This window comes from Myotis yumanensis, unplaced genomic scaffold (genome assembly GCF_028538775.1).
Source record: "Myotis yumanensis isolate MYYU_CA2020_CCGP unplaced genomic scaffold, mMyoYum1.0.hap1 SCAF_2, whole genome shotgun sequence".
Lineage (NCBI taxonomy): Eukaryota > Metazoa > Chordata > Mammalia > Chiroptera > Vespertilionidae > Myotis > Myotis yumanensis.
The window spans coordinates 175423773-175448489 of record NW_027223753.1 but is presented as its reverse complement, the minus strand read 5'-3'; the positions used below and the strand labels follow the sequence as shown (position 1 = coordinate 175448489).

At 45.6% G+C, this 24717-nt stretch overlaps 2 protein-coding genes across 7 annotated transcripts in view; both read left to right on the top strand.

The window, feature by feature from the left end:
- Positions 1–7123, top strand: part of KLHL24 (kelch like family member 24) — a 41930-nt gene extending 34807 nt beyond the window's left edge. Inside the window, exon 9 of the mRNA XM_070406719.1 lies at positions 6583–7123. Coding sequence (XP_070262820.1) covers positions 6583–6675 — 93 coding nt within the window. The 3' untranslated portion in view covers positions 6676–7123. The remainder of the gene's footprint in view (positions 1–6582) is intronic.
- Positions 7124–20023: 12900 nt separating this feature from the next.
- YEATS2 (YEATS domain containing 2) overlaps positions 20024–24717 on the top strand; it is a 99457-nt gene continuing 94763 nt past the window's right edge. For all 6 annotated transcript variants that reach the window (XM_070406709.1, XM_070406708.1, XM_070406710.1 and 3 more), the window contains exon 1: positions 20024–20175. The gene's annotated coding sequence lies outside the window, so the exon portion shown is untranslated. The remainder of the gene's footprint in view (positions 20176–24717) is intronic.

Here is a 24717-nt window from a genome sequence, read left to right as displayed (position 1 = left end):
AGGAGGTTGAGAGAGAGATTCATCCACCTGAGGGAGACACATCAATTGGTTGCCTCCTGCACTCACCTCAACTGGAGATTGAAGCCAAAACCCTTAGTGTGCAGGTCAACACTCTAACCACTGAGCTACCAGTCAAGGCTGTTCTATTTTGTTTTAAATATATCCAAGTGGTTATGTGGAAAAGGGATAGAGGAAATATATATTAATATATGTGTGTATTTACTGGTGTGTTCATAAAGTAACTACAAGGATTACTTATTTTTGTTGGTTTTTTATTTTTTTATTTATTTTTTTTTTTGTTTTTTAAAAATATATATTTTTTTATTTCAGAGAAGAAGGGAGAGGGGGAGAGAGAAACATCAATGATGAGAGAGAATCATTGATCAGCTGCCTCCTGCAACCCAGGCATATGGCCTGACCAGGAATTGAACTTTGACCTCCTGGTTCATAGGTCAATTCTCAACCACTGAGCCATGCTAGCCAGGCAAGGATTGCTTATACTAGTATATGGAAAACCATGGATAGTGGGTAAAGAATAGGAGCCTCTTGTACTTTAAATATTCTCTAAAAAATCACCTGTACTCACCCTGCCCAGGTAGCTCAGTTGGTTAGAGCCTCCTTGATATGCCAAGGTTTTGGTTTCAGTTTTGCTCCCTGGTCAGGGCACATATAAGAAGAATCAACCGATGAGTACATAAATAAGTGAACAACAAATTGATGCTTCTCTCTTCCTCACTCTCACTTCCACCCTCCTTCCCTCCTTCCCTCCCTCTCAAATCAATTTTTTTAAAAAATCACCTGTATTCGTATATGGAATGAGGGGGAAATGGGCTATACCTGCCTTTTGTTTCTCCTGTTTATTAACTGTTAATGGAGACAGATAATCAAAAGGGTTGCTTTACTCCTCGTCATGTTGAGGTCTTCTTAAGTTTTACGTATTTTATAATGTTTGACATCTTTGGGGACCTTACTGCCTGGAGAGAAACCACCTCCCAGGACTATGTGATTTCTAGAGGCAGTAAACAATTTGGCATTGAGCCCACCTTTCATATATAAACCAAACAACCCCTTGTCCATACCCCCAACCACCTCCTTTAACTCACACACCAAGCCTGTTATCCCCTTCCCTAACTCATCCTGGGGCCAGGTCCCAGACAACTAAGAACAGCCCCTATGCCCCAGAGCCCAACAGAATTATTCAAATTAACCAGTACTAAGCAGTTTACCCTGCCCCACTTTGACTTTCCCATGGAAACCCCAGTAAAGGCTCTGGCCTGTTTTCCCCTCATCCCCTTTCTGGTTCCTGACTGACGCTGGCACTTCCCCTGTGGGTGGCCCTGGGTGGCATGCCCTGCCCCTTGTTTCTTCTAGGGGATCTGTGAGTAATAAACATCTCAATGGCATTGATTTCTTCACATCACTCAGTCACCTTTATTAGTTAAACTCACAAATTACTTATGTAAAGAGCCAGCCAAGGTCCAAGGAAACCGCAAGCATATTCTGTGCATGGGGGTGGCCAGCCGGTGAAGTTTTCCCCAACATAGGCTTTCTCTGTACAGGGTTATATAGACTGCAGAAAACAGCACACAGGGCATGCAGCTGGAGGAATGTGGTTGCCTGCAAACTGTTTACAATCCATGCTCACACCTGAGAACAATTTCGGTTTGGCCATTATTTTACTGAAGAGCGGGCAGTCTGCCAGATGTAAATTCTCACAGTCTGCTTACAGATGGTCTTCATCATATTCCCACAAGGTGGGAGGGGGAGTTGAGCTTGTCACACATCACTTGTTCATTTTTGAACTGTAAGAACTGTGCTGGTCTGCTGTCTCTGAAAAGCAACTCAGTATCTCATTAAACAGGATAGGACCATTTTGAGCTGGTTCTGTGGTTACAATTTCTGCCATTATCCTGGGTCATTTTAGCATATAGAACCCATCCCTTTGCTCTAGCCTCCTATTATTTTTACCTCTAGTCAACAAACTTTCCCCCTAACTCACTCCACTAACACACAAGGCAAAGCCTTAAATCAGTTCATTATCCAGAATTACTCTTCCTATGAAACCTTAGACTCTAATGTCTTTCTGTCTTTTGCCATAGCCTTCTTTTCTTTTCATCTCATTCCATGATCTTCCTTTTGATCTTATCCAGTTCTCCAATCTTCTAACGTCTCTTTAGGCAGGCCTCTGGATTACCCAATATCCCTTCCCAGTCTACATTCCATAATTATCACATTTCAACCACACTCACCAGCAGGCAAAATTTCCTCACCCGTTTGATCTCCCATTCCACTTACTCTCCTGCTGACATGTGTATCAACCCAATTGTTGGACTTCTCTCCTCCTACTCCCAAGCTACTGAGCCCTGGTAGAGAAAATCAATTAGCTGTCAAATGATACCTCAAAAATTTTGTTATCTCCAACCTCAACAGAACAAGATATTCTTGGCAAGCCTTCAATGTGCATCTACTCTCTTCTTTTCCCTTTCTCTGTAACAGCTCACTCACCATACCCCTGTCTTCTCTTTTGTTCTCAGCAGTTGATCTTGCCTTCTCCTTCAAAGACTTAAAAAGGACATGAGGTAGAATCTCAACATCTTGCCCTCCATACTTATTCCCCATCCTCTCTCTTCTTCATGACTTAGGTATCCCTTCTCCATCTAAACTCTGAATTCCCCTCATCTGGCATCTTAGGAACTTCCCTCTATCTCCCTCTCTGATTTTCAACCTCTCTCTATGAACGTTTTCCCAAAGCTTCTCCCATCTTTTTAAAATACATTTTTTATTGATTTCAGAGAGGAAGGGAGAGGAAGAGAGAAACATCAATGATGAGAGAGAATCATCAATCAGTTGCCTCCTGCACACCCGCTACTGGGCATTGAGCCCACAATCCCAGACATGTGCCCCGACCGAGAATCGAACCATGATCTCCTGGTTCATAGGTTGATGCTCAACCATTGAGCCACATTGGCTGGGCACCTCTCCCATCTCTAAAATACCTTCTGCTGCTCTAAATTCCCTTCTAACTACACCCACGTTTTTAAAAGTCTCTCTTGCCTCACTTCTTAATACACTACAATCTGGTTCACATACACTGCTACAGAAATTTGGCGCCAATTACATCTCTGTTGCTAAATCCAAAATTCTTACTGAAAGGGCGAGGGCTAGGCCCTCCCCCAGGGTAAGGGCTACACCCTCCATCTTGCCCCAGGGTAAGGGCTACTCCCTCCATCTTGCCCCAGGGTAAGTGCTACGCCCTCCATCTTACCTTGGCCATGTGCTGGCAAGGCTTCTTCCCGGAAGCCCAAGCCTCTGCTAGCCACACTCAGGACTTCTTTAAACTAACCAATGACAATCAAGGGAAGTCGCCATAGATATGACCGCATCCTGTGTAACAAGACACCGACTTGCGCCTGGCCAATCGGCAGGGCCCACAGTCCTTTCTCCTCCCCTTACTCCAACCCCCCTATAAAACCTCTCTCCACACAGAGTTCTCTTTCTCTGCTTCCTGCTGCTGCGTCGGCGAGGTGGGGGAGCCGAGCTAGCTCGAATAAAGACTCTTTTTTTTTTTTTAATATATTTTATTGATTTTTTACAGAGAGGAAGGGAGAGAGATAGTTAGAAACATCGATGAGAGAGAAACATCGATCAGCTGCCTCCTGCACATCTACCACTGGGGATGTGCCCGCAACCCAGGCACATGCCCTTGACCGGAATCAAACCTGGGACCCTTCAGTCCGCAGGCCAACGCTCTATCCACCGAGCCAAACCGGTTTTGGCTCGAATAAAGACTCTTATGCTTTTGCATCGGACACGGCTGGCTCCCTGGTGTGGTTTCTTGGGGATCCTGAAATCTGGGCATAACACTTCCCTTATTTAACTCCTGCAAATTTGATGCTCTTTGATTATATTTTTCCTATATTGGCTACCCTTACACTTTTCCTTTTACTTTTATGGGCTCTTCCTCACTCCTAAATCCTCAATCATCAGGCTTTCTTCTTACCCTGCAGATAATTATCCTAGGTAACTTTATCCACTTCCATGGCCCCAGTTAGGACTATATTTGATGATTCCTAAGTAAGGCAGTCAAGACATTTGATACACACAACAATGATCTTTAAGCAGAAATAATCAAAAGAACATCCATGCCCATCCACCATAACTGCTAATGTATCTTTACCTTACTTAGTCCTTGTTCGAAATCCCTGGCAGGCCTGGCCGGTGTGGCTCAATGGTTGAGCATTGACCTATGAACCAAGATGTCACAGTTTGATTCCCATCAAGGCCCATGCCAGGCTGGCAGGCTCAATCCCCAGTAGGGAGCATGAAGGAGGCAGCTGATCAAGATTCTCATAAATGATGTTTCTATCTCTCCCTTCCTCTGTCTGAAATGAATAAAAACATATTTAAAAAGAAAATAAAGATACCCCTGGCGGAAATAACTGGGTGACTCTAGTTCATATACCTGGCTGGCTGCTAAGGGCCTGGGAGAGAGATCTGAAATTTTCAGGGAGAGGAAGGCTTTGCTTCTTGCCAAAACAAATACAATATGGAATTCCCCAAATCCTGGGTGTGTAGGGGGTGGGGAAGAATGCTACAAGAGCTTATCTATCTCTGTGCCTTGGCTTCCTTCTGCTGGAATCCCTGGCCTCTAGCTATCTCCCATATTCTCAGAGAGAGCTAAGATTCATTTCCTCAGGGCAGCTTTTGTGAACGTCCTCTTTCCACCCAGTCTGAGTTAAATAAGCTCCGGTGTGCTCCCATCATACACTCTATATACCTCTGTCAGCGAACTTTTCTGTTTACTTGACTCTTTTTTTAAAATATATGTTTATTGATTTCCGAGAGGAAGGGAGAAGGAGAGAGAGATAGAAACATCCCTGATGAGAGAGAATCATGGATCGGCTGCCTCCTGCAAGTCCCCCACTGGGGAACGAGCCCACAACCCAGACATGTGCCCTTGACTGGAATCGAACCTGGGACCTTTCAGTTCGCAGGCCAACGCTTTATCCACTGAGCCAAACTGGCTAGGGCTACTTGACGCTTTACCTCCCTCTCTGAGACTGTGGACTCTTCAAAGTGAGATGAGGGCCAAGAATCTCTAGCCTAGAAATCAGTTCGGGAGAAAGGATCAGCTGGGGTAAGATGCCTTAGTGGATAGTTTCAGAAAGCTCAAGGTCGCTGAAAAGGGAAAGGAGATAGAAAATGGCTAGAAAGTAGAGTACCAATGACAAATGGCCTACTTTGACTTTGCCTAGAACTGAAAAGTCTCATCAATATTTATTAAATCATTTCTAATGATTTCCTGGCATCTTATATAACAGATAGTGACTTTCCTTGACCTTATCATTAGGTTTTGGGTTTCTGTCTAAATTTAGGTTCAGTAACAACCTTCTCTTTGGTTCTGAGTCCAGCTCAAATGCTACCTTGTCTAAGAAGTCTCCTGATTCCCCAAGTGGGTTTATTTTTCACTCTTTGAGGACAAGAACCAAGTCTATCTTTTTATCCTAACTCTGTCCCCAGGACCTGGCAAAATGCCTGGAACAGAGTAGGTAATGGATATTTATTTGACTGATAATCACTATGGGAAGCAGAAGAGATGTGTTTTAAAAAGGGGGGGGGGGGGGCGGGAAACAGGGTAAATTATAAAGTCTCCAAAGTCCTTTAGTGATCCCCGGTTTGGGTCACAGCTACTGCCTCTCTTGTTATGCTAAGTGGAAGTACTAAGGGATTGCTACCCAATCTTCTATTCCTGACTTACTCTGCTACTGCTCCCCTAACCCCTACCTGTACCCCAACATCTGCATAGTTAGTAAAATGTGTATAGGTGGGTTAATTAGATGATATATAAATTATAGCTCAATAAAGCTGTGACATTTTTTAAAATGCTGTATAAACTTTTCTTCAAGAAACCCATCCTACCCAAAGTTGCTATCAGAACTGGAGTTGTCAGTGAGGGAAAAAAAATTTTTTTGTTTTCTTGTCTCAGTGTGTAATTTTCATCCTTGAAGCCTAGGGACAATAGTGTTAGGGGCAGAAATAGACTAGTGGAACCCTAACCAGTTTGGCTCAGTGGATAGAGCGTCGGCTTGAGGACTGAAGGGTCCCAGGTTCGATTCCGGTCAAGGGCATGTACGTTGGTTGCGGGCACATCCCCAGTAGGGGGTATGCAGGAGGCAACTGATCGATGTTTCTCTCTCATCGATGTTTCTAACTCTCTATCCCTCTCCCTTCCTCTCTGTAAAAAATCAATTAAAAAGTATATTAAAAAAAAAGAAATAGACTAGTGGGGACTAGCTATAGTTGTAAGAAATATTAATCATGCTCTGTTAACTGTGATTGTTTTGTTCTGATTAAAGAAAGCACATTCTGACCTGGCTGGGCATTTTATTCCCTGCTTCTTCCCTGCCCCCCACCCCCCGCACCTGTGCAAACCTGCCTGCATTACCTGTAATCTGTAACCATTTTACCCATTCTTATTCCTCTTGCCTTCTTCCCCATGCCTGTAATACCCATTTGTATTCCTTTTGCATACCCATTCTTATTCCCACTTCCCCATGTAATCTTTGTCCTTCTACCCAATAGAAGCAGCTGGGGAGAGAGGGTAAGAAGGGGAGGCAGGATGGCCTGCTGCTTTCCCATGCTGCCCGCATTATTGGAATAAACGCTCAGACATGATTCAACGCTGTCTGCCAGAAGCCGGTCCATCCTTGCTGCTTGACACAGTCGCTGCAGGAAAGAAACATCTGCACAGCCTACGTTTCAAGGGACCTGGCGTATATGGCATACTGTTCTTGATATGTTTGCTCCCGTTAGCACTATGTGTTTTAACCAAGGTCACCTCTCCGAGAAAGGTTGTTTTCCCAGGTAGGGATTTTTCCCTGAAGTTAAGGAGGGGATAAAACCTCTTAACCAAGTGCCAGGCGGGTAGTTAATCACTTTAACTACAAACAATCACCCTTAAGCTACATAATCTTTACTCCCTGGAATGGAGATAAGAAACGCCCTAACCTTTCCAATAGAAATTGACAGGATTAAAATCAACTGGTATAAATACAGATGTAACAAAGACAATAAAAACCAGAACTTCGCTGGAGATCCAGACCAGAACTTCGCTGGAGATTCTGGCTAGAGATCCTGGCTAGGTTGCTGATCAACTGAATGCTGTCTCCATGTCATTCCTTCTTCGCCGACTCCGTCCACACCTTTGGGGACCCCTGAACCTGCTGGGGTTGGATCCCAGCACCTGTCTCTGCTTAATTGGCTCAAGTAGTGACAGGCAGCCCTGACCCACTAGTTGTCCAGTTTCAAAGGGACTTTGCCTTACACAAACAGGGAGACAGAACTATGGATGGATGATGGCAATACTATTTGTCAAGACCTGTAATAGAGAGACAATTGGTATAGTGGAGCTGAGAAGGCTAAAACGCTAATTCCAATGTAACCCCGGTATTTGGGGGGTTAGCAATCTGAATCTGTGCCAGCAACTTAATGTACCTTCTTGATAACTTATATTTAAGTCACTGCCCCTTTCTCCAGAATCTGGTCTTGCAAGACCTGTTACCTAAATGCTCACATTTTACAGAGGCCATAAACCATGAACCATACACAACCCCTGGAGGGGGTTATCAGCGCTGGCGCCAGGCCCTTAGATATGATCTCAAGAACCCCATCCAAACCCACTGGGCTTTTTGCAAAGCCCACAAAAGGTCCAGAAGTCCCCATCCATTTTGGGGGGGACAAAGAAACCAAAAGGGGATAAAAGAAGGGCTTCCACCATACTGGTTTGCTCAGACTTTGGAGGCAACTCCTCTGAGACTGCCGGCATAATAAAGCTGTGTAACTCCATTTCTCTAAGCATTGCTTGGGTTTCTTCGGTCTTCTACAACAGAGCAAGCACAGATTTTGAAGCCAGATGGCCCTAGGTTTGAATACAAGCTCTGCTACTACTAGCCTCCACTTCCTCTTTCATCATTTGTAGACAGTGATGATGATCCATAGGACTGTTGAAGAATTCAAAAGAAATACTGTCATCAAAGAATCTATCATAGTGCACAAGGCCCTGCACAGCAGTAAGTACTTCTCACACCTCACTAAGCACAAAAGTCACCTGGGGATCCTGTTAAGCTGCAGATTCTGATTCAGCAGCTCTGAGGTGGGCCCTGAGATTCTGCATATCTAACAAGCTCCCAGGTGATGTCTCTACTGTTGGTTCAGGGCCACAGTTTAGCAAAATTATGACGTGCCAATGGAGTGTAGAGGAGAAGGTAGGAAATTAATTCTTCAGGAGAAAGGAGTCTAGACCTTGGCTTTGCAAAAAGTGGGAGGTGACTTGGGAAATAACAAGGAATGTGGTGAATAGCCACCAGACTGGGAAGGTGAATTGTAAATGATCTTAAACTTGATCTTAATGAGTTTTAATTTTAGCCTGAACCAGTGGTTCTTAAAACGTGGTCCTTGATCAGCATCATCCCCAAAGTTGTTAAAAATGCACATTTTAGGACCTACCCCAGATCTACTGAATCAGAAACTCTGGAGGAGAAATCCAGCAATCTGTGTTTGAACAAGTCCTTCAGGTAATGCTAATGAACTGTAACATTTGAGAACCACAGGTCTTAGGCAATGGAGGGTGGGGGCACTGGGAGGTGTTTTAAATAGTAGAGGGAAGCGGTCAGATCAGTGTTGTAGAAAGGTGACCCCTGTCCTAGGAGGCAGGTAGCATAACCAATTAGGAAGAAAGGGCAGGAAACCAGGTGTCATACAGGAATGTGCTTGTCTGCAAATAACAGAAAGCCTGAACTCAAGGTGTTTAAACAAATGAGTGATATTTTTCTTACACAGCAAGTTGGCAGTCCAGGCCTGGTATTAAGGCTCCAAACTGTCCTCAAACACCCAAGCTCCGGCTTCCCTCTGCCCTACCATGTTGGCTCATGATCTCATGGCCAAAGGATGGATGCTGTTTCTTCAGGTATCACATCCAAATTCAAGGTAGAAAAAACGGGACTGAGGGGCAAAGGCAGGACTAGTTACAACCCTCCACTTCCTTTAGGAGACTCTTTTTTATTCATTGAACTTGTGGTTTCATTTTCTTGAGCCACATGGTCAGTCCTGGCTGCAAGGGAGGGTAGGAGATGGAGTGTTTAACTTTCCATCTTTTTTTTTTTTTTTAATATATTTTATTGAGTTTTTACAGAGAGGAAGGGAGAGGGATAGAGAGTTAGAAACATCGATGAGAGAGAAACATTGATCAGCTGCCTCCTGCACACTCCCCACTGGGGACGTGCCCGCAACCAAGGTATATGCCCTTGACCGGAATCAAACCTGGGACCTTTGAGTCCGCAGGCCGACGCTCTATCCACTGAGCCAAACCGGTTAGGGCTAACTTTCCATCTTCTATAGAAGGTAGAGGAAGAAGGGGTGGAAAAGGATGTGAAGTCTGCCAAGCTGACGTGTATGCCACGTCTTCTTATAACGCTAAAGTTATAAGAAGAGAGATGGGGTGGTTGAAAGCAGGAGAGGAGAGGCACAGCTTATCTATGTTATTGCATAAATAAGTCCTTTATACAAAAATATAAATGTCACCCTAGGCAGTTTGGCTCAGTGGAGAAAGTGTCAGCCTGCAGCCTAAAGGTTCATGGGTTTGATTCCGATCTGGCTGTGGGCTTGATCCCCAGTGGGGGCGTGCAGGAGGCAGCCAATCAATGATTTTCTCTAATCATTGGTATTTTCTTAAATATATTTTATTGATTTTTTTACAGAGAGGAAGGGAGAGGGATAGAGTCAGAAACATTGATGAGAAACACCGATCAGCTGCCTCCTGCATGCCCCCTGCCGGGAGCCGGTCCATCCTTGCTGCTTGACACAGTCGCTGCAGAGAAGAAACATCTGCACAACATATGTTTCAAGGGACCTGGCGTGTATGGCATACTCTTCTTAATATGTTTGCTCCCCTTCTTGGCGCTATGTGTTTTAACCAAGGTCACCTCTCCGAGAAAGGTTGTTTTCCCAGGTAGGAATTTTTCCCTGAAGTTAGGGAGGGAATAAAACCCCTTAACTAAGTGCCAGGCAGGTAGTTAATCACTTTAACTACAAACAATCACCCTTAAGCTACATAATCTTTACTCCCTGGAATGGAGATAAGAAACGCCCTAACCTTTGCAATAGAAATTGACAGGATTAAAATCAACTGGTATAAATACAGATGTAACAAGACAATAAACATCAGATCCGGACCAGAACTTTGGCTGGAGATCCTGGCTAGAGGTCCTGACTAGGCTGCTGATCAACTGAAGGCTGTCTCCGTGTCATTCCTTCTTCTCTGACTTCATCCACACCTTTGGGGACCCCTGGACCTGCGGGGGTTGGACCCCAGCAGCCCCCTACTGGGGATGTGCCTGCAACCAAGGTACATGCCCTTGACTGGAATCGAACCTGGGACCCTTCAGTCTGCAAGCCAACACTCTATCCACTGAGCCAAACCGGTCAGGGCATCATTGGTATTTCTATCTCTCCCTCTCCCTTCCTCTCTGAAGTCAATAAAAAATATATATTTAAAAAAAAATATCTACACTAATAAAAGAGAAACATGGTAATTAGCATACGACCGCTACCCTTCCCATTGGCTAATCAGCATATCCTTATGCAAATTAACTGTCAGCCAAGATGGCAGCCAGCAGCCATGCACTGAAGCGAACAGGGAGGCTTGCTTGCTCCAGTGATGGCGAACTCCAACATTCCCCGCCTCACTTGCCGGCCTCTCAGCTGCAACTCTAAGCAACTATGTAACAAATATAGAAGCTAAACAAAACCCTAGAAACCTGCTTTATTCAGCCTGGCTTCAGCCAGCCTGACCACAACATTGTATCAATGTTTTCAGCAGCGAGGCCTCAGAGCTAAAGCTGGCCCAAAATAAAAATAAAAAAAAAGAAGAAAAGGAGCGGTTGGGAGCTTCAGTCACCTGCCAACCAGCCTGGCCAGGCACCCCAGTGGGGACCCCCACCCTGATCCAGGACACCCTTCAGGGCAAACCAGCCGGTCCCCACCCGTGCACCAGGCCTCTATTCTATATAGTAAAAGGGTAATATGCCTCCCCGCACTGGGATCAGTGGAGCAGCAAGGCTCCCGGCACTGGGATCAGCGTGACAGGGGGCAGCGCCCAAACCCCCTGATTTCCCTGCGGCTGTGTGTGTGACAGGGGAAGGTGCCCCAACCCCCTGATCAGCCCTGCTCTGTGCCTGATAGGGGGGAGCTCCCCAATCCCCTGATCGGCCCTGCTCTGTGGGTGATAGAGGGTGGCGCCCCAAACCCCCTCCATGGGCCTTGCTCTGTGTGTGACAGGGTAGAGCCATAACCTCCCCATTGGCCCTGCCCTGAGTGTGACAGGATGTAGCGCCCCAACCTCCTGATCCGCCCTGCTCTGTGAGTGACAGGGGGCAGTGCCCCAACCCCCTGATTGGCCCTGCTCTGTGCGTGACAGGGTGTGGCGCCGCAACTTCCCCATCGACCCTGCCTTGAGTGTGACAGGGGGCGGCGCCCCAACTCCCCAATCGGCCCTCCTCTGAGCCTGACCAGGGGCTGTACCTAGGGATTGGGCGTTCCCTCTGCCACCCGAGAGCAGGCCTAAGCCAGCAGGTCGTTATCTCCTGAGGGGTCCCAGACTGCGAGAGGGCACAGGCCAGGCTGAGAGACCCCCCCTTCCTCCCCCCCCCCCCCCTGCCCAGTGCACAAATTTTTGTGCACCGGGCCTCTAGTATATATATATATATATATATGTGTATATATATATATATATATATATATATATATATATATGTCAACATTGTACAAGCAGTATACAATTAAAGTTCAAAAAACATTTTCCCCAGCTATCATACCCCTTATTTTTATTTGTTTTTGTTTTACTTTTAAAACTGATTGCCTGTATTTGGGGCCCTGGAGATCCAAAGTCATTCTACACAGAAACTGTGACTTTTTTTTTTTTTTTAATGCATTTTATTGATTTTTTACAGAGAGGAAGGGAGAGGGATAGGGAATCAGAAACATCGATGAGAGAGAAACATCGATCAGCTGCCTCCTGCACACCCCCCACAGGGGATGTGCCTGCAACCAAGGTACATGCCCTTGACCGGAATCGAACCTGGGACCCTTCAGTCCGCAGGCCGACTGTGCCAAACCGGCCAGGGTGAAACTGTGACTTCTTAATCTTATGTACAATGAATAGTAAATAAAGCAGCAGGGAAAATTACCTGACAGTTTCCCCTCCTTTTGTTCCTTTTATAATAAAAACAATTCTTTTCCTAGCACATTTATGACTATTCTGGCATTATTGCTGCTCAGCTAGGGAACAGCAAACCTGGATGGGTTTACTCTGAAAATCTGAATAAGACATTTTACAAGCATAGAAGGAGAAACATAATGGTCATATAAAGTATGAGTTTGGAGATGTTTGGAGAAAATAAAAGTTATTATACATGTGGTATGTCTTTTTTTTTTTTTTTTTTTTTTTCTTTTTTTACATGTGGTATGTCTTACTGCCAAGGTCAATTTATAGAAGACTAGAGGCCTGGTGAATGAAATTCATGCACTGAAAGGGGTGGGGGGTGTCCCCTCAGCCCGGTTTGTGCTCTCTTGCAGTCTGGGAGCCCTCAGGGGATATCCGACTGATGGCTTAGGCCGTCAATCAGACATCCTTAGCACTGCCACAGAGGGAGGAGAGGCTCCTGCCACTGCCTCTGCACTCGCCAGTGGTGAGCCTGGCTTCTGGTGGAGCGTTGCTCCCCCTGTGGGAGCGCACTGACCACCAGGGAGCAGCTCCTGCATTGAGCATCTGCCCCTGGTGGTCAGTGCGCATCATAGAGACCAGTTGTTCTGCCATTTATTCTATTTGCATATTAGCCTTTTATTATAAAGGATTATTCATCCCAATTAAAATCCTCTGTTTACTTACATTTGAGGAATCTGAGGATTCAATACAGGGGCAAATTCCCACAATTTGCCATTGGGTGGCCCATTGTGAGGATAGAATAGGATTTCTAACATCAGGGTCAATAGGATAGCACTCTGGGCAGTAATTGATTTTTGAAACCAGGTATATGCAACATTGTTTGTTTTGGCTCAGTTTAGGCCACCAGAGATCTTTTATTTGGGAATGAAGGCTATTTATAGCCAGGACTGTACTTCTTGATTAAGGGCATTGGGGGGGGGGGGGGGGGGGCTGGGAAGGGCAGTTCTGGAACAGAAGGGCCATCAACGAGGAAGCCAGGAAGAGATCACAATAAAACCTAGCAGAGGATAATACAAGTAAATACCATAATGGAAATTAAAGGCTATAAGAAATTCTGTCAGCAAATAAATAAGCTCAGTACTAGTGTTGTTGTTTATCTTTCATAACAGAGAACTGTAGTGTGGAAGTCCGATTTAAAAATAATTAGGGGGTGGGAGTCCCGGGGAGAGGTCAATGGGGGGGAAAGGAGACATATGTAATACTTTATTTTTATTTATTTATTTTAAATCTTCACCTAAAGATATTTTTCTATTGATTTTTAGAGAGAATGGAAGAGAGAAGGAAAGACAGAGAGAAATATCGATGCAAGAGAAACACATCGATTGGTTGCCTTCTGCATGCACCCTGACCAGGGTCCAGGCTGGGGAGGAGCCTGCAACCGAGGTATGTGCCCTTGACTGGAATCGAACCCGGGACCCTTCCGTCCACAGGCCGACGCTCTATCCACTGAGCCAAATTGGCTAGGGCAACATATGTAATACTTTAAACAATAAAGAATTAAAGAAAAAATAAAACTACCATCATTTGAAAAAATAAATAAATAAAAACAATTAAATGAAGATATCTCAGTACTGGATTAGCTGGGCACCTAAAAGCTGATTACATACATAAGGAAATGTAACCAAATTAAAATAAAGTCTTCAGTTTTTAAAAATTTGACCCGGAAGTTTAAGTAGAACTGGTTTTGTTTGCTCCCCTTTTTACATTGTCTATGTTCCATCAGAAACAACTCACATTACAGCTGACGTTTTATATTTATTTTACCTTACCTTTACAAGTAACTTCAGACATTTTGAGCCTATGCCCAGAGGCCTCTTTCTTAAAACATTTTTAACAACTTTATTAATTCATGTGTTTGTTATGAATATTCCTGGACAAATTTTGTGTGTACATATGGTTTTGCCTCTCCGGGTATCTGCCTAGGAGTTAACTGCTGGGTCATATGGTTACTCTGTGGAACTGCTAGGCTATTTGCCAAAGCAGCTACACCCTCTTACATTCCCACCAGTAATGTGTGAGAGGTCCAATTTCTCCACATTATAGAGGTTTCGTTTTTATATGAAACTGTGGACAGAAAAAAAAAAGGTGTTCTATGGAAAGTAACCTCACAGGGTGATCTGATCATAAATTCCTAACTGGGCAGGTCATGGTAGGTAGTCATGGCCCAGGCATATAACTTCTGTAGTAAAAGGTTTTAAGCCCCCAGGTGTGCATCTAGGTTAACACCCCTTTGAAATATCAGAAGTAATATCCCTCGAAGGAGGTATTAACCCTCAAGAGAGCACATAATCTTGTTCACAATCCTATAATCCAATCCCCACTTTGCTTTCTCCCACCTTCCTTGCACCCTCTTTTAAATTTCAAATGTATAAAAGAAACTGCAAAACTGTTATTCTGAGGAGCATTTGAGATCTTGCTACCCAGCATATGTCATCAGTTTGGCTCAAATAAACTCATTAAGAATTTTCTACAGGTTTGCCCTGACCCGTGTGGCTCATTTGATTGAGCGTAGTCCCATACACTGCTTCTATTCCTGGTTGGGGTGCCCCAGTTGCTGTTTCTCTTTCACATGGCGGGGCAGCCGATTGATATTTCTCTTTCACATTGATGTTTCTCTCCCTCTCCCTTTCTCTCTCTTTAAAAAATCAATGTAAAAAAGTAAAATAAAATTCTCACCAGGCCAGCATGGCTCAGTGGTTGAGAATCGACCTATGGACTAGGAGGTCATGGGTTTGATTCCTGATCAGGGCACATGCCCAGGTTGTGGGGTATGCAGGAGGCAGCTGATCAATGATTATCTCTTATCATTAATCTTTCTCTCTTTCTCTCCCTCTTCCTTCCTCTCTGAAATCAATAAAAAATATATATTTTTAAAAATTCTCTATAGGTTTGAATGTTTCTTATATTAACAAAACAAACAGAGAACTCAACCAGTTCCAGCCATGGAAAGTTTCTTTTCAGGGAAAATATCTTTTTTTTTTTTTTTAATGAATGGAAACATGTCTTGCATCATCTCCCCCCATTCCCAAAGTCTGTATCCCTTGGTGACTGTACAATCCACAGGAGGAGAAGCACAATACATGGCTTCTTTGTGGTTAAGGTAGGGTCCAATAAGATCTACCAGGGTGGAATATTGAAACATGGGATTCGGGGTACAGACTTTTCTTCTCATGGATTCTTGTCCTCACAAAGTTTAAAAAATAAACTCGCACACCAAAAGGCTTCTTTAATAAAAAATGCAGAAGTTTATTGGAAGTAGATATAAACTCCATCTGGGCAGGGGTGCCCCCAAAGGGGACCCCAGGGAAAGGGGCCTCCCAATGGGAAAAGCATTCTCTTTCTCTCTCTCTCTCTCTCTCTCTCTCTCTCTCTCTCTCGGGAAAATTTAAAAATCCTGCCTCATGTCCCTTTGTCTCCAGTTTATGTATGCTGCAGTTCTTTGTTTGAACCTGACCCTTTCTTATTGGTCCCTTTCCTTAATTTGGGACCCCCATGTTTTCCTCATTGGTCATTCTCCTTCATAGAATTAGTTTTCAAAGCTCAGAGCCCACGTGGTGCCTTCCTCTCTCTCCCCACCTTATTTTGCTGGTTGGAGTTGGCCTTTGAGCTCCCAGCTGCTCAGGCCAGAGATACCCCTGTCCAATAGGCCTAACAAACGTTTGGTTTCTTGTTTGGACCAGGCTGGGGACAATCATTTATTTTTAACTATCTGAATGTAATTCCCTGGCACTAATTTAAGTTTGCTTGAGGCTGTAAATAAGTGAGACTCTCATTTTACAGGTCTAATTAGTATCTGCATCCTGGTAGGGGAACCTCATTACCTTAAGGGCTCCAGGAGTCAGGTTCCTGCTAATCTTAGGAAGAATGGTTGGTCTTCCTAACCTGGGGCCTGGAAATCTCTGGTCAGTTTAGCAACAGTTTCCCATCTGAGCCAGCTTCCCCTTCCCACTCAGGCCAACCTTTGCATCCACCACCCTTCTCAGGCTTTCCTTCCCGTTTCTCTGATGCAAGAAGCTATTTGCCAGCAATCGCCAGTGTGAGGCTCCCCCAAACTACTGGCTCCTTTTCCTAGGTCAGTGTCAACACTCCTGGAACCTCCCCCAACCACCCCCTGTCCCCCACTCTTACCCCAACCCACCCGCCACCCTATTCCACTCCCCACCTCCTCCACCTCCAGTGACTGTACTGGTGAATAATGCCTGAGGAGACCTGGCTAAGAAGGGGCTTGGCCCTAACCAGTTTGGCTCAGTGGATAGAGCATCGGCCTGCGGACTGAAGGGTCCCAGGTTCGATTCCAGTCAAGGGCATGTACCTTGGTTGCGGGCACATCCCCAGTAGGAGGTGTGCAGGAAGCAGCCGATCGATGTTTCTCTCTCATCAATGTTTCTAACTCTCTATCCACCTCCTTTCCTCTCTGTGAAAAATCAATAAAGTATATTTAAAAAAAAAAAAAAAAAAAGAAGGGGCCTGAAATCCAACCTCCAGCCACTTGCCCAGCTGTGTGCCCCAGCACAGGTCTTTGTCTGCTTGAAGGATAGGGTGGCTTTTTCTCATGTGCCATTTGACTTAGCAGGGACTTCCTCCCAGTTCATTACCAAGTCTCTCTGTATTTTATCCCCAGTTGCTGAATCTATCCACTTACTTCCCTCCATCTCCACTGTCCAGTGGGAGCCATTCTCATATTTCACCTGGGCAATTGAAATTGCTTTCCAACTGTCTGGATGATTTTTTCTTTCTTTTAATTGATTTTAAAGAGAGAGAGAGGAAGGGAGAGAAACATCGATTTGTTGTTCTACTTATTTATGCATTGGTTGATTCTTTGGTTGATTCTTTTTTTTTAAATTAAAATCTTTTTAAAATATATTTTATTGATTTTTTACAGAAAGAAAGAGAGAGGGATAGAGTTAGAAACATCGATGAGAAAGAAACATCGATGAGAAAGAAACATCGATCAGCTGCCTCCTGCACACCTCCTACTGGGGATGTGCCTACAACAAGGTACATGCCCTTGACCAGAATCGAACCTGGGACCTTTCAGTCTGTAGGTCAATGCTCTATCCACTGACTGGTCAGGGCAATTGGTTGATTCTTGTATGTGCCCCGAGGTAGCAGGAGGATGCTCCAACCAACTGAGCTATCTGGCCAGGGCGTGATCTATTTAACACTTAACACTCTTGATGACTTCCTGTTTTCTTACAATAAAGATCAAAATCTTAATGCCACTTCCTGTGTGATCTTGCCTCTAACTCAGCCCCATCTCAGCCATTTTGCTCTTGCTTAGGTTACCTTGTGTTAGGGTTGTCAAAGGAGGAACACACGAAACCAAAAGTGATAAGGAATTATAAATGTATTAGGTCATCTGGAAAGCCAGATGGGCTGAACCCCAAAATGGCACCAGCACCCAGGGACGGGAGTCAGAGATTTTAAGGGACTCTAGGTGGGGTTTTTCTAGGTGGAAAATTCTCTAGGAGGGTCTGAATCCTGGGAAGGTCCAGAGGGGAAGGGTAATGGTTTTAGCATTTAGCATTTAGCCAAGTGGAATGTGGTCTAGCAAGTGGAATGAGGTCTAAAGGAAAGGGAATGTCCCTGTGAATTGGTCTAAAGGTCAGTTCCCAGGGGAGGGGGTGTCGATTCAATGATTTGATCAGACCTAACACCCTGGACTTCTCTTACTTTGTCTTAGGCTTTATCATGACCCACGGCTCCTACTGCTTCAGGTTTCATTTCATATTTTTTTCAGGGAGGACTTTTTTACTTCCACTTTGCAGCACCCTGCCCTTTTCCTTAGTAGAGCTTATCTGTTATTGAAATGGACACATTGCATGCACATGTATAAAGATCTGTAGCTATGTTATTTCTCTTTAAATATGCAAGCTTTCTCATGAGCTCTAATTCCTACTGGGGACTGGGCTCAACTTAAACTTGCCTATTAAAGTTATCTGGTCTTAAACAGTCTCATTTGGAGTAAATATTCAGTCAATTCAAAGGTGCAGCCCTGCCAGAACGTTCCCCTCCCCCTCTTGACTTCCCATGATGGCTTGTGGGATCATAGGGAAGCTTCAAGAAAGTGACAGGAGCTGGGAGCTGTAGCCTGGGTCCTCACTGGCCTCTGCTCCCTAGTCACTCCTGGTCACCATGGCCCTGCTGGCATCAGCCGCTGAGCTTGTTGACCTAAACCCCAGTCAATTACTGGCCCTCTTATTCGTTCACTCAACAACTACTTTTTGAGTTCATACCATGCACCGGGCTTGCTATTGGAGATCAACGTAAAGTCGTTAAAACATGTTTATTAAACACTAGAAGCCCGGTGCACAAAATTCGTGCATGGGGGGGGGGGGGGTGTCCCTCAGCTCAGCCTGCACCCTCTCAACCCAGGACTGCTGGCTCCCAACCGCTCACCTGCCTGCCTGTCTGATTGCCCCTAAACGCTTCTGCCTGCCAGCCTGATGACCCCCTAACCACTCCCCTGTCAGGCTGATCGACGCCTAACTGCTCCCCAGCAGGCCCGATTGCCCCAACTGCCTTCCCCTGCCAGCCTGGTCCCCCCCAACTGCCCTCCCCTGCTGGCCTGATCACCCCCAACTGCCCTCCCCTGCAGGCCTGATTGCCCCTAACTGCTCTCCCCTGCAGGCCTGGTTGCCCCTAATTGCCCTCCCCTGCTGGCCTGGTCCCCCCCAACTGCCCTCCCCTGCAGGCCTGGTTGCCCCCAACTGCCCTCCCCTGCCAGCCATCTTTGACCACATGGGGGCGGCCATCTTGTGTGTTGGTGTGATGGTCAATTTGCATATTACCTCTTTATTATATAGGAGGATTAAACACATCCAAAAAGTTGACAACATATGTAAAATATAAATCAACTGCAAAGTGAACACTCTCTAAGCCTACCACCGATCTCCAGTGGTAAATCCTATATAATAAAAGCCTAACATGCAAATTGTCCCCTAGACCAGGAGTTTGACCAGGGGGCGGGGCAGCTGGCCAACCGCCTGTGGTGCCTCCTCCCTCCCCCACCAGCCACTCATCTGCCCCGGGGCAGGCCGGCCGGACCCCACCCAGGCACGAATTCGTGCAGCAGGCCTCTAGTCTTTACATAATGAGAACAGATGAAAGGGGGACAGGACAGAAATAGATCCCTGGAGACCAGTTGGTAGGCTAGAAGAGTCTTGAGCAGAGAGATGAAGGGGTTTGGGACAGGGTCGTACAGGGCAAGAGAAGGGTAGGGTCGGCTCAAGAGATATTTAAGAGGAAACCTGGACTTGCTGGATTGTCACTCGCTAGTTGTGCGACCTAACCTTTCCAAGCCTCCGTTTCTGCATCTGTAAAGTAGGCTGGTATTAACGACAGTGATTTGTATTCCTAGCACCTAGCACAAAGCTTGGTACAAGATGACACACAAAAATCACAGCCACTGTTGTCAACACTGCACTAGGTAAACTTCATAAATGCTGGCAGAATGAATATTCTGTCCAACTTGGAGCTGGAACCTTCCACTCCCTTCTAGGAAGGACAACGATAACTGATGGTAACTCTGCCATAACCGAAGCCCCTACTTCCAGGAAAAGTGGCAGCGCGGGCCTGGGTCTGAGTCCGGGCCAGCCCCGCCCCTCCAGGCCCCGCCCACATTCCATCGAGCCCCGCCCCCAGGCCTCGCGCGCGCGCGCGCGCGGCGCCGCTGCCGCCTCCGCGCGCGCCCCGCCCCGCCCCGCCCCTGCTGGTGACGTGCGGGCCGAGCGAACCGGGCGGGCTACACCAAGCCTTGTGCTTCCGCGGGCTCCGGGGTCGCCGGGGCTTCGTGGCGCGGGGGTCTGTGCGGGCTTCCGCCTGCTCCCTCACCGTCCCCGTGCGGTCCCGTGGCTTCCCGCTTGGCCTGCCTTGCGCCGGAGACCAGGGAAAGGGTGAGTGTTGGCGGGAGCAGGATGGGACCGGCGGGGCGCGCGCTCCGCTCTCGGGGCCTTGTCTGGGCGGGGGCGGCGCGGGCACGTGCGCGCCCCTCCCCCACCCGCCGCCGCGCCGCCCCCGGTGCCGAGGGGGGGAGGCCGCGGGTGAGCGCGGAAGGGAGAGGACCTGGAGGAGGAGCCTGGATCCGGGGAGTGTGTGTGTGTGTGTGTGTGTGTGTGTGTGTGTGTGTGTGCCCGGGAGTCCCCGAGCGGGAACCCGGAATTTGGGTCTGTGTGTGGGAGGTTCCTTTCCCGAGGGGCCCCGCGCTCGCCGAGGGGGATGGGGGCCCCCCGGAGCGCCCGGAGCTGGAGCTCTCGGGAGGCTGAGCTCGGAGGCCTGTGGTGGGTTGGAGACCCGGTTTGGCTCCAGCGTTAGCAAGTTGTGGCTTTCCCAGCGGGAGTCCTGGAGTCTCCCTCCAACCTGTCGCCACCCCCCGCCCCCTCCGCGAAGGATGCGTGGGGTTTGGAAAGGCCGGGGCATTCCAGGAATGCGCCCCGGTTCCGGCGGCGGGGGTGCGGGGCCGCAGCGGGGCTCGGGAGAGGGAGTGCTTGGAAGGAGGGCTGGTGCGGTGGGCTGTGGCCAGATTGCAGAAGACAATGAAGTTGATATCATCACATGTTTCCCCTGTTATGAATGTAATTCTGCTAAAAAATAGAAAGCAGAGGAGTAAAGTATCACCAGTAAACCTAAGAAGTTTGATCAGTTTGATCGATGTTTGCTACTATTTTCATCTACGCTTATAACCGAGATTACCTACAATTTTCCATTCCGTTTTCTAGTTATCATGCAAAATGCGATGTAAGAAGTAGTACTCAGGAACATAATTTCCTTTTTTTTACATATTTTTTTTCTTTATTGATTAAGGTGTTACATTTGTGTCCTTATCCCCCCAATTTCCTCTTTCTTAATAAGCAAGTAGCAAGTATTCATCACAGAAAATTTTAAGAATACAAGCAAAGCGAGAGAAAGTACCCATAGTTTCCCGGTCTACAGAGATTATCATCGCGTGTATAATTTTTGGCTGTGTATTTTCTTTTCAAAGATAGGAGCAAATGATGCCCTGATTAGGAATTCAGTTTTTATGGGAATCTTTTGAAGGTTTTAAGTAGGATCATAATTCGGCTGCTGTGTGGAGACCAGTTAGGACAGTGGTCGGCAAACTCATTAGTCAACAGAGCCAAATATCAACAGTACAACGATTGAAATTTCTTTTGAGAGCCAATTTTTTAAACTTAGACTGTATAGGTAGGTACATTGTTATTAACTTAATTAGGGTACTCCTAAACTGGCCTTTGCTAAAAACGTCCTCAATCTGATTGAGGTACGTTCGCTGAGGTCGACCCCTTCCAACTCTCCCATCCACTCTCGTCTTGTATACTTGTTTTGTCTATCTCCTTTCCGAAAACCGACTTCTGCGCATGGGCCACGAAGTTTCAGTCGCACTGTACCTGCGCCCCGCACTTGGTATTTTGTGGAAGAGCCACACTCAAGGGGCCAGAGAGCCGCATTTGGCCCGCGGTTTGCCGACCACTGAGTTAGGATGCTGTTTGCAGTACCTTGAACTAGGTCCATGACAGTGGAAATAGAGCAGGGTAGAAAGATTAAAAAGATATCTTGGAGCCCTGACCCGTGTGGCTCAGTTGGTTGAGCATCATCTTGTGTACCAAAGGGTCGCTGGTTCAATTCCCAATGGGAGCACATGCCTGGGTTTTGGGTGATCCCTGGGGGTGTGGTGGGGGGGGGCTTTGATGTGGGGGGCTACTGATTGATGTTTCTCTCTCCCTCTGAAATAAATTAAAAACATTACATGCATATAAGCATTAACCAATGGACATAAGACACTGGGGGGTAGGGGAGGCCAGGGGATTGTCAAGGGCGGGGGAAAAAAAGGAGACATATGTAATACTCTTTGTAATACTTTAAGCAATAAATAATAAAAAAATAAAAAACATTAACATTTTTCAAAATGTTTTGGAAGAAAAATGAACAGGACTTGGAAATGGATTGGTTAGGGAAAGGGAGACATCTTTGCTTTTCAGTATTTGTTTCAAGCAACTATGAATAGGTGGTGCTGTTTACTGGGGAGAAGAAGAGAAATTTGAGGTGGGAAAAATCATGTTTTGTTTTGGACATACTGAATTTGAGATGCATATTAGTTATGAGGTCAGTATGTTGAGGAGGCAGTTGGCTGTACAGGTTTGGAACGCACAGAAGAGAGAGCCTAGAGCTGGAGATAAAAATTTGGGAGGCCCTGGTGAGCATCTGCCAGGGACCCGAGTTTTTAGGGTTCAATTCCTGGTCTAGGGCAAGGGTTGCAGGTTCAATCCCCACCACCCAGGGTGGTGTGTGGGAGGCAACCAATCAATGTTGATGACTCTCTCTTCCCCCCTCCCTCCCATCTACTCTTTCTCTAGAAAATCAATGAAAAAATATCCCTGGGTGAAGAGTAACAAACAAAACAAAAAAATTGGGGGGAGTACTCAGTTATATAGGTGATATCAAAGTTTTGGGACTAAGTGAGATCACTTAGGGAGAACGAGTTAGCTCCTGCACTCCAATACTTTGAGGTCTGGTAGAAGGAGAAGATTGAACAGGCCATTCAGGTACTGAGGTATGAGAAAAAGCAGGACACTGGTGTTATGGAAGCCAAAAGAGATAAGTTTCTGGAAGATGGAGAATTGTTGTTTTTTTGTCAGTATTTCTAACATATTTGATAAGATGCTCAATTGGATTTGACATCATGGAGGTTATTGGTTTTGGCCTATGCAATAATCTAGAAGTGAAAGATGGAAACCAGATTGTAATAATTGAATGGGATGTGAGGACATGAAGACATTGAGTGTGAATTAGAAAAAAAGTGCCCCTTCTTCATGTAAAGACCCCTTATGTTCATGTACCCAAAACTAAATTTGATAGGTGAATAATTGATGTCTTGTTTAATTTTTCTATTTCTTGATTACTAATATGGTTGAAGATTTTTTTCACATTTATTGACCATTTGTGAGTTTCTGTTCCTGTCCTCTGTGCTGCTGCTGCTTCTTTTTTAAAAAAAAATCATTTTCTAATTTATTGTTAAGAGTTCTTTAGGCAGTAATAATACATAGCTGATAGAATGGAATCATATAATTGTCTTTTTGTGGCTGGCTTATTTCACTTAGTATAATATTCTCTATGTTCACCCAGGTTGTAGCATGTGTCATAATTTCCTTTTTAAGGCTGAATAATATTCCAGTGTATGTCTCTATCTATTTTGTTTATCCAAATGTCAATGAACACTTGGGCTGCTTCATGTCTTGGCTATTGTGAATAATGCTGCTAAGAAGGTGGGTGTACAGATATCTGTAGTAGATACTTGTTCAAGTCCCTGCTTTCAGTTCTTTTGGATATATACACCCAGAAGAGTGATTACTGGATTATATGGTAATTCTATTTTTAATTTTTTTGATGAATAGCCACATTGTTGTTTTTTGTTAATCCTCACCCAAGGATATTTTTCCATTGATTTTTAGAGAGAGTGGGAGGGAGAGACAGAGACAGAAAGAAACATCGATGTGAGAGAGGCATATCGATTGGTTGCCACCTGCATGCACCCGGACCAGGGCTGGGGAACCTGCAACCAAGGACTTTTCAGTCTGCCGGCCAACGCTCTATCTACTGAACCAAACCGACTAGGGTGTCATGACACTTTTGTCTTATGTTTTCCTCTAAGAGTTTTATTGTTTTATGTCTTACATTAAAGTCTTAGGTCCTTTCAAAGTTAATTTTTGTCTATGGTGTTAGATAAGGGTCTGATTTCGTTCCTAAAAAATTTTTTGTAATTGATTTTAAATTAAATTTTATATTTTAATATGTTTTTCTTGACTTGAGAGAGAAACATTGATATGACAGAAACATCTACTGGTTGCCTCCACACACACCCTGACCATGGTTCGAACCTGCAACCTGGGTATGTGCCCTGACTGGGAATTGAACTGAGGACCTTTCAGTGCAAGGAAGACACTCAGCCAACTAAGCCACACTGTCCAGGGCTTAATTGATTGTCAGAGAGAGAAAGAGAGAGAGACAATGAGAGAGAGAGACAGACATAGAAGCAGAGAAACATCAATTTGTTATTCGACTTAGTTATGCAGCATTCATTGGTTGATTCTTGTATGTGTCCTGGCTGAGGATCAAACCCGCAACCTTGGTGTATCGGGAAGATGCTCTAACCAACTGAGCTACTCGGCCATCAGCACCATTTGTTGAAAGGACAGCTCTTTCCCCCATTGAATGGCCTTGGCACCCTTGCCATAAGTCATTTGACCATATATTCAAAGGCTTTTTGGGGAGAAGGGGGTCCCGATATATGGTGACAGGAGAAGATTTGACTTTGGATGGTGGACACATGGTGCAGTATACAGATCTTGTAACATAGAAAACCCACACCTGAAACCTGTATGATCATGTTGACCAATGTCATCCCAATAAATACAATTTTTCAAAAAACGGCTTATTTCTGG